This window comes from Lactuca virosa, chromosome 6 (genome assembly GCF_052849685.1).
Source record: "Lactuca virosa cultivar CGN04683 chromosome 6, Lactuca_virosa_CGN04683_v6, whole genome shotgun sequence".
NCBI classification, from domain to species: Eukaryota; Viridiplantae; Streptophyta; class Magnoliopsida; order Asterales; family Asteraceae; genus Lactuca; species Lactuca virosa.
The window spans coordinates 213615868-213626877 of record NC_136431.1 but is presented as its reverse complement, the minus strand read 5'-3'; the positions used below and the strand labels follow the sequence as shown (position 1 = coordinate 213626877).

General features: G+C 32.1%; 1 protein-coding gene across 1 annotated transcript; it reads left to right on the top strand.

Annotated features, from left to right (window-relative positions):
* The first annotated feature begins 909 nt into the window (after positions 1-909).
* Positions 910-10609, top strand: LOC145122282 (protein FAR-RED IMPAIRED RESPONSE 1-like). Its single transcript, XM_079057906.1, has 4 exons — positions 910-1067; positions 1152-1413; positions 9927-10496; positions 10604-10609. The coding sequence occupies exons 1-4, from the start codon at positions 910-912 to the stop codon at positions 10607-10609; spliced, it is 996 nt and encodes a 331-aa protein (XP_078914032.1).
* The last annotated feature ends 401 nt before the right edge of the window (positions 10610-11010 follow it).

Below are 11010 nucleotides of genomic sequence, written 5' to 3'. Positions count from 1 at the left end.
ATGATTACCTATAAATTAATATGTATAATCATTTGTGATTACACAGTACAATATATGATTAATCATATAAGACAATGAACAAACACATATGATTTAACATCTAATAATATATTAATATCTATAATCATATATGATTTTTCATACTAAAATATAATGAATAATATATTACACTATATAAATATATATTGTTAATCACACATGATTATTACAGCATAAAATTATATAATAACATATTTGACATTCTCTTCTTTTATCATATGAAAGTTCCAATTCAACAAATGAATCATATTGCAGTAACATAACTGAAGAATCTGAATATAAACCAGATATCCCTACTGAATTTGTACCAGTTGTAAACAGCGTTTTCAAATCACTAAATTTGGCAATAAAAATGTATACTGATTAGGCAGAAATGGCAGGTTTTCAAACAAGACTTAGTAGCCAATCAAAATACAATAGCCAAATAATAAAAGAAAAATATGTTATATGCAATAGGGGTGGCAAGGATAAACCAAAACCTTGTGATACGTTGGCTACAAGTTCTATCAAGAGGAAACCAAATTCAAACAAGATAATTACTGGGTGTAAAGGAAAGATTATATTTGAAAATGTTTATGGAACAACAGATTACAAAGTTAAGAAATTCTTTGAATTGCACAACCACCCACTGGAAAGTATTGAGGAAAGACCTTATACAAAAAAAGGAAAGAAAGATGTCATATTCTGAAAAAGAGTTTGTAGTACGTGCATCAAAAGCTAAAATTGGTCCAACAATGGCTCACAAAATATGAGCAATTTTGAAAAGGAGGATATGAATATGTAAGGGCAAAGGTAACAGACTACAAAAACTTGAGGAGAGGAGTAAATAGAATCTTATGTTACAAGGATGCTCAAATAATGATAAACAAAATGAATGATCGTAGAGATCATTACCCAAATTATTCATTTGAGTTCCTTCGTGATGGAGATATGTTGGCTGCTATGTTTTGGGCAGATGGAAGAAAAAAGGCTTTTTATGCAGAGTTTGGAGAAGTTATATCTTTTATTGCAACTTTAAGAACAAACAAGTAAGTTAATGTATATGTTTTACATAATTTATACATTTATGATTAAAATAAAATGATTGTACTAAACACCTTTTCTTTATATAGGTATAAAATGGTATTTGTTCCATTCACAGCAGTAGACCACCACAAGAAATTAGTTACTGTTGGCGCTAGGTTGCTGAGTAGAGAGACAATTGAGTCGTATGAATGGCTAATTAAAGCTTTTCTTAGAGCTCATGAAGGGAAAGCACCAAAAATTGTTCTAACTGATCAAGATCCAGCAATAAAACAAGCAGTGGAATCTGTCTTACCAAATTCAAGACACAGACTATGCATATGGAACATAATGAAAAAACTACAAGCAAAGGTATAATAAAAATAAAACTATATAATCATATATGATTAAGTATTCTAATAATATCAAATATTAGATATCATACTGTATAATCATATATGATTAAGTATTGTAAGAATATGAATTATCAGATACCGTAATGTATAATCATATATGATTAATCATATATGTGTTGGATTAGGTGTCTAAGCCCATAACTATTTTGGTATGTACTTGACCCGATTATGAACATGGTCCTTTTGGGTTGCCTTCACCATATCAACTGATAGGATGAATTAAGGAGAAAGAGGATTAATTATGATTTATTAATATATTATGTGAATAATATATTAAAAGAGAAATCATATTGTTTAATTAATATTGATCAAGAATTAATTAAAATTAATTTTGTGGTCAAAAGAGATTATTTAAATAAAGGGGACTGATACTGTAATTATAAGATAGTTACAAAGTTGGGCTTAGGATCCATAAGGATGCAATGGACGAATTCTATATGAGAGTCCATATAGAAATCGTCCAAGGGCCTTCTGGAAGGATCCATTGGGCTGCTTAAGGACTAAGCAACTAGATTAGGGTTTCCAAGTTGATAACCCTAGAAGCCTAACTATAAAAGGAACCCTCTAGGCCACCACATTCGTCCCTAACCTTCTAAGAGAACCCTTGGACGAATTTTGTGCCTCCTCCTCCCTCTCCTAAAGTCATCTTGTTGTTAGTGGTGTTTGTGACTCCATTAAAGGTGCAACATTTGAGGCACTAAGCTTTCAAAGGTCAAAGATATTTATGGAGAACTTTTTATTACTACATAACAAGAAAGGTAAGATCTAAACCCTAGTTTATATGTCAATTTGATTGTTATATGCTAGTTCTTAGGATCATTGCTTTGGTATTCAATGTTGTTGTGTTCATAGTAGAAAACCTAGATCAAAGCAATTAGGGTTGCACGTACACCATAGGAATGATGTTATGCTCATAACCCATCAGTGGTATCAGAGCCAGGTTGTTTTTCTAATTCAATAGATGCAAAAGTGAACTGCCAAAAGATCACAAAATCAATTTTTTACCATCTGCGAAGCTGACTCGACGAGTCCATCAGTGGACTCGGCGAGTTGCTTGAACTCGGCGAGTCCAGTGTGCTGTTGCCGGGATTTTCGATTTTTTGAGCAGATTTTGTTAAGGATAATTACCAAAACTCATTTTTATTGCCTAAAATCGATTTTTTATGTTTGGAATGATTATCCTTATCAGAATTAATGGATTTGGTTAAATATGGATAATATAGGATTATTATGAGTCAAATATTTGACCTAGTAAGTTTGAAAAGTTTCAAATTACACCCTTTAGGTTTTATAGTTTAAATTTGAACTTAAAAGTTTAGTTTTTGAAATTTAAATAGTTAAACCCTAATGTTTTGAAAGGTTTCAAAACTTGTCCTCAAGTTTTGGAATTTAAAATTTAAGTAAAAGGTATTAATTTTGAAATATTGAATTCTAAAACCCTAGTACTTTGAAAAGTTCAAATTACACCCTTATGGTTTTATTAAATTAATTAAGTGTTTAATTAAAAGAGATAATTAATAAATCCATAATTATATGGTTTAAGTTAATCAAATTAAAAGTCTAATTTATTAATAGATTGAACCACATAGTATTTTAAAAGTGTAAAATACACCCTTATACTATATAGAATTAAAAGTTTAATATTATATATGTATAAGTAAATGTCAGAATTACCGTTAGTAGGCCTCATTCACGAAGCTGGTCTATAAGGGGTGTTTAAGGAAGCGGCCTGTAAATTGACCGCCATTGGGTATCCACTCTTACCCACCGCACCCTTGACTAGTGTAGGGTCGTTAGCCGAACGGGTAGGATTGGACACAACCTTCCATTATACGTATAATGAAATACGAAGTAACTAAACACGTTTATAAATTCCCAAATCTTAGTTACTTTAGGAAAAATGTGGAGTTGGTGCTAATCCATGAAATTGCACATTGCACCTTGCTGGTCGTTAGTGGAGCGTGTGTGGTTAACCGGCACACTAATATGGGACCAATGAAGGATGGCAATGGGTAGCTCGTAGATTATCATAGATCAATGGATCGTGTGTGGCTAACCGCCACATTGATTAGATGATATACACCTTCGAGAGTACCAAGCTAATTTGCATGGTTATCCACACCTTGTTTGTGATCCTCGGCATCCCAGTCACAAACTTGAAGGGCATATTCGAGATTTAACATGCCATTGAAAAGTTCAATGAATCTCAAAAGATCTAGGAGTTTCAATTCATTTAAAACCTAATTTTCGTTTTTCGTTTTTCGTGGTGGAAATTGGTAAATCGTCATTTACCTACCTTCAAATATTCTGCAATTGGATTACGACATCCCTCTTCCTAATTGTAGAATATTGTGTTGGATCCTAGCCTTAATATTTCATTTGGGTGTTATATTAAGGATTGAATCAACTAACTTGAACTTCTCCCGTTTTGTAGATGTCAAATTCTAACAAGTATGGTCTTCCTGAATCCTTTGGAAAAAGTTTTCCTCATGAAGATGATGTTCCACGATTGGATTGTGCAAATGGAAATTATGATTCACTTCCTCCACCTCCTCCAGTAATTCTCCCTAGCCCACGTGTTCGAAGACTTGAAAAGTTCAAAGTCACTCATGCCCTATTGGAAAACAAACACGAAGATGGAAAGTTTGTATGTGCTCATGTATTGGATATGAAGTTGCATATTGATAGATTGGGAATGTTGGGTGTCGAAGTCTCAAGGAAGTTGGTTGTTGACTGGGTTTTTCAATCACTTCCTGACTCATATAGTGAGTTCATTAAAGAGTACTATATGATGGACCATGACATGACCCTCATTGATTTGACTTATTTGCTTATTGCTGCTGAATCAGCAATGATTTGGCGCACTGGTCAAGCAAATTTGTCTGGTAGATCAACCTCCTAAACTTCCATGGACATTGACAATGGAAACATTGGAAGTCCAGAAAAGTCTTCTCTTCCCAATGGAAAGGGATCGGCCAAGGTCAAACCGTTTGACCGGATGGTAAAGAGAAATGTTGAATATGAGATTGTCCCATGTGCTGTTCCAAAAGATTTTATTTGTTTCTACTGCCAAGAGAATGGGCATTGGATGTGAAGCTGCCATATTTACCTGAAAGATCGCGAGGATGGGAGAGTCAAGATGTATGACTCTGCTTCGGTTAAAATCCATTATCCAACTCTAGTAAGTTTCTTTTTGTAGATTCTTAATACATGATGTGATAAGATTGCATTTTGATGTTTTATAGGATCAAAGAAAGGAAAGGAAACTTAAAGGAAAATTATGTTGAGTCTGATCGCGAAGAAATGGATTTCAATCGCATGGTTCGATGATTGGATTTTTGAGCTGTTGTTTAAGAGTTAGAATAGATTGCTTAGAAATGTTTAGTAACATAGTTTTCATTTGTAATTGCGTTGTAAGGACAAGTTTTTCCGCACCTTTTATAAATAAAATAAATTTTGATTTTGTCTTATTTATATCTCCTTGCAATGTTATTTTTGAAAATTGATGTTTGTATGTTTCTATTATAAGAAATAATAGTGGATGTGATTCTCAGTTATGTTATTTGTGGTAGTGTCGTAATTTTCTAAGTAAGGAAAGATTCCCATCGCCCAAGTTTCAATTGGACAGAAGCTTGGAATCATATGATTTGAGTCATGTGATGTATGAAAATCTTGGTACTTTGGAAAATTAAGACTAACTCCTTATTCTCACAAGCATGAGAGTCAAGTGAAGGACTAAATGATCTAGTACATAATGTTCTGCACTTGTCAGATCCACCACAAAGAACGATAAGACTATTCGTCATGATTTGCTAAAAATTTAGTAAATGTGGTTATGCTTAAAAGATTAAGTATTATTCTGAATCATTGGAAAAGTTTCAATGAATGGCAGAACGAATAAGAAGAATCAATTGTGCAGAAAGATAAAAGTTTTTCCAATTTGAAAAGATGGGAGAGTACTTTAGTATCATGTTTTATGATCGTCTCATTGATTATGAAACCATATCACAATTGATCCTCTAAGTAAATCTTAGTGCACTAGTATGGCTAAGAAGAGGAATCGGGAATTGTTGAAATGGTTAAATCAAAAAGTGAATCATACTTTGTTCCAAAAGGTCAAGTCTTAGAGTTATACTCCAAGATTGTGTATTGAGTGACATGTATTAAGTAAGTAACACATCACAAAATGTAGAGTAGAAATTTTTCTCGCTCTTGCACATTTTAAAAATTGGTAAGTTGTGATGTCTTGGATAAGACAAAGACCAACTAAGACCAATTGTGTGTTGTCTTGATAAGAATCCGCACTAACTCTTGAATATTTGTTTGTCAATGAATGTTCATTGACAAGAGAATCTTATATGTCAAGAGGTTAGTGGAAGTCTTAAAGATCTTGAAAAGGATTTCAAGAACTAATCAAGTGTAAACCTATCGCTTTAACATATTCTTGTTTCTGTTCCATTCCAGTTAAGTCAGCTATGCATGTGAGTTCTATGAGTTTTCATTTGACTGCATATAGAGTAAAGCACATTGATCAATGAAAGTACATTGATCGGTATGGGTGAGCTGTTGAACAACTTGGAAGCAATGGTAGGACCTTGTGCTACTAGGTGGCAAGAAATTAAGATTGAACAAGTTCAGCCCATATGAGTTTGGATTTGTCACAAACATTGTCTTATGATTATGACAAATTCACATGGATAGGAACACATACACCATAAAATCTAAGTGGTAAGGTTTCTCTCCGCTTCATGAAAATGATTGTGAGGAAAAGCTTTCACTAGCAAAATTTTAAGGAGATAGCGATTGTGTAAATTGCATTCTCAAATTCGATTATGATTACGACATCCCTCTTCATAGTTCGAATTGTGAGATTTGACAATTAGTTTGAACAATTAAGACTTATTTTTATAAGTTCTGAAATTATTTAGACACACATATGAGCTTTCTAATTAAAGGTTTATGAGCTTAGATAAAGTCTTATCGATGCATCACGTATAAGAAATATGAACTTTGGTAGGTAAGTCAATAAGTATTGATTTCTAGAAGTCCAGCTGTTTTCTAGTACATGTCAAACCTAATGGGAGCATAAGTGTTATGCTGGTAATAACATAATTATCATGTTAGTGGGAACATGATTATTATGTTGCGAGTTAGCAATGTTACTTATAGAAAACAAAAGTTTCAATTCGCAAAGTCGCAGAAGTTGATAGGTTGTTTTGCTATAATTAAGGGAGAGAATATTATACTTTATTTCAAATCTAAAAGCTTAGATCGAGAAATATTAATCAAATTTAGTCAAAGGACATATATAAATGTTATGTTGAAAAGATTCAACATAAGGGAATTGTATATATGACAATATTATGGCAAGAGACTGGTAAAGTATCACGTTTCCATTATGTATCGTATCCCATACGCTTCGGATAAATGATCGATTGCATATGATGTAATATTCGATCGTTCTAAATTTTCCAAATGCCAAGGGCATTAAGAGGGAAAAGGACCAGAACCGGATATGACTAAAATAATTAAACAACTGTCAAGGACAATCTAAGTTTCACCAAGGATTGGTCACTTGTGGGCAGTTGGAAGTATAGTAACGAATGGACCATAATGACATTATTATGATTAGATATGATTCTATTAATAATGAATTGTCGTATGGCAGATATGGAAATGTTTCCATATTGGGAGCTGGATATCAAGAATCTATGTCTAGATTAGGAACTTTTATGCAAGAAGGGTGTTCAAAGGACTGTACTTTGAATGTGAGACTTCACATCTATGGAATTTCCTTGTAACAATCTCCAATAGAGCACTTTGTAATATCATTGGAAAAGTCTTGGTGGCTTTAGTGCTGTGACATTACTAAAGGATCGTTGCATAAAATGTTAGAATCTAACATATTCCAATAGTGGCAAGAATTTGGTATTCTTGCACTTATGACAAGGATTAGGAGTTGTGAAATGAGTATCATTGGAAATGTGTTTAATTGATATGTTTCACAAAGTATGAACCATAAGTAAACATAGTGTGCATGCTTGGAGCATGGGACAATTGTTGTTATAATTCAAGTAATAAGTTGATTATCCGAAACATTATACAATGAATAATGAGTAATCAATATGGTGATTAAATAAAGGTGTTTTATTTATACTCAAAAGTTTTGGGCCATATAGGATTAGTATTGTTCTTGTGTTTCACTTTGCATGTTTTGACTTATCGAATAATATGATTATTCAAACCATCCACGGTCAATAAATACTTTGGAAGTAGGTATTGAAGCTAGACTGTCATGAATCCAATTGTAGATTGTCTAAAGCATTTCAACATAGCAAAAGTCTGCTGTAGTGTTCATGAGTACTCCTGAAATAAGATTTGAGTATTAGATTAAACCCACGCTCACTTGAATCCCTTCATGGATATTATCACGAGTGATTAGTGAGACGATAATATCTTATATTCTTGAAACGGAGATGTGTGAGTTGTAGTTTGCAAGTCGGTTGCACATTGACATATGTAAACGTACCAGTAACTTGGTGTTATAAAACATATTGTTGTGTGTGATTTGATGAGTATGTACAAGCGAACATTTGAGTCAAAGTTTATCTGTTCCTTTTACCCTAAGAGGGATAAAAGCGATATTTGTGGCCCCCTCGATGATTTAGTGATGACACCATAAAGTGCTTGGCCAAGCCTGGACTAAGTTGATGTGTTTAATTGTAGTCTGTTGTCAGTCGTCATAAATCAGAAATCGGGAAACAACACATAGACGGAGAGAATGATTATAATCCATGTCCCATGTCTATTCGATATCTAGAATGGAGGAATATATGATCCCTTATCTAAAGGACGCATTACTGATAAGATCAGAGTTGACAACGACTTTTGAAAGCTACAATTGCTAATCAGGTTCTGAAGTTGTACTTGCAAAATAGTTATTAGACTTATCCAAGTGGGAGACTGTTGGATTAGGTGTCTAAGCCCATAACTATTTTGGTATGTACTTGACCCGATTATGAACATGGTCCTTTTAGGTTGCCTTCACCATAGCAACTGATAGGATGAATTAAGGAGAAAGAGGATTAATTATGATTTATTAATATATTATGTGAATAATATATTAAAAGAGAAATCATGTTGTTTAATTAATATTGATCAAGAATTAATTTAGAATTAATTTTGTGGTCAAAAGAGATTAATTAAATAAAGGGGACTGGTACTGTAATTATAAGATAGTTACAAAGTTGGGTTTAGGATCCATAAGGATGCAATGGACGAATTCTATATGAGAGTCCATATAGAAATCGTCCAAGGGCCTTCTGGAAGGATCCATTGGGCTGCTTAAGGACTAAGCAACTGGATTAGGGTTTCCAAGTTGATAACCTTAGAAGCCTAACTATAAAGGGAACCCTCTAGGCCACCAAATTCGTCCCTAACCTTGTAAGAGAACCCTTGGACGAATTTTGTGCCTCCTCCTCCCTCTCCTAAGTCATCTTGTTGCTAGTGGTGTTTGTGACTCCATTAGAGCTGCAACATTTGAGGCACTAAGCTTTCAAAGGTCAAAGATATTCAAGGAGAACTTGTTATTACTACATAACAAGAAAGGTAAGATCTAAACCCTAGTTTATATGTCAATTTGATTGTTATATGCTAGTTCTTAGGATCATTGCTTTGGTATTCAATGTTGTTGTGTTCATAGTAGAAAACCTAGATCAAAGCAATTAGGGTTGCATGTACACCATAGGAATGATGTTATGCTCATAACCCATCAAGATGATAATACAATATATAATCATATATGATTATATAGTATGATATCTGATAATTCATACTATTATAATTATTAATCATATATGATTATAATAATATGAATTATTAGATATCATATTGTATAATCATATATGATTAATCATATTTGATTAAGTATTCTAATAATATGAATTATCAGATATCATAGTGTATCATCATATATGATTAATAATATATGGTTATAGAGTATGATATATGATAATACAGTATATAATCATATATGATTATATATAATCATATTTGATAATTCATATATGATTATAATCATATATGATTATATAGTATGATATCTGATAATTCATATTATTAGAATAGTTAATCATATATGATTATAATAATATGAATTATCAGATATCATACTGTATAATCATATATGATTAATCATATATGATTATAAAGTATAATATATGATAATACAGTATATAATCATATATGATTATACAGTATGATATCTGATAATTCATATTATTAGAATAGTTAATCATATATGATTAATCATATATGATTATAATAATATGAATTATCATATATCATACTGTATAATCATATGTGATTAATCCTACATTACAGTACATAATCATATATGATTACTCATATATGATATATCCAAATAAGTATATAATTTATACTTATATAAGTACAAAATTTCATTTATAGGTTACTGGCGATTTATTTAAAAACAAAGACTTCAAGAAAAGATTTAACAAGCTTTTATGGAACATGCATATCAAACCTGATGAATTTGAGAATAAGTGGGAGTTGATTATTAATGAATTCAACTTCGAAGATAAAAGATGGTTCAATGATATGTTCGAATTACGTGACAAATGGATACCTGCATACTTCAGTGACACTAGAATGTCTGGATTGATGAAAACCACTTCAAGATCAGAAAGCATGAATTCCTTCTTCAACACTTACTCGCATTCTGAAAATTTACTTTTACATTTCATGATGAACTATGACACAGCAATTCAAAAACAAAGAAATACACAAAAGGAGCTTGATCATCAAACAAAGAAGGCATCATATAAATTTATTTCACCGCGACTAATAGAAAAACATGCAACAAAAGTTTATACAAGTACATTGTTTTATGAAGTACAAAAAGAAATCTACAAAGGTTCTTGGCACTACCAATACAAACATATTGGAACAAAAAACGGATGGGAGTTATACAAAGTGGAACAATTGAACAAAAACAGTGATCTAAAAACAGAATTTGAGGTAATATATTCTTATTTTAAGTTTTGATGAATCAAAACATAATATACAACAATTTTCAGTTATAATTATAAAACACTTAATGCTTTAATTTTATTTTGAACATGTAGAAATAAAACTTCCAATAAATGATGTAAAATGTACTTGTGAACACTTCAACCGCTTTGGAACTTTGTGCAGACATGCACTCAACATACTCATGAAACATGGAATTAAGGAAATACTTGAACAGTACATTGAGAATCGTCGAAGAAAGGATGTGATATCAAGGCATTATCACTTTGGTAGGCATGTATATGATACAGGAGACAGTGAAATTAACAGATCTGTCAATCAAGCATACTACAACTTTGAAGCATGCTTGGAATACGTAAGAAAAAATAAAGACAAAATGGATTTGTTTGTTAAGAAAACAGAAAGCATGTTGAAGGAATACGAGAACGATCCTACAAATGAATTGTAGAAAAATAGGACAGATGTTGAAGAGGTACGAAAGTTTATGGACATTTCTATTCCA

What these genes read in the sequence shown, in the direction of transcription:
- LOC145122282 (XM_079057906.1), top strand. Translation starts at nt 910, where the DNA reads ATGAATGATCGTAGAGATCATTACCCAAATTATTCATTTGAGTTCCTT. An exon ending in GCAACTTTAAGAACAAACAA is followed by an intron (nt 1,068 to 1,151) that starts GTAAGTTAATGT and finishes TTCTTTATATAG; the next exon opens with GTATAAAATGGTATTTGTTC. An exon ending in TGAAAAAACTACAAGCAAAG is followed by an intron (nt 1,414 to 9,926) that starts GTATAATAAAAA and finishes TTTCATTTATAG; the next exon opens with GTTACTGGCGATTTATTTAA.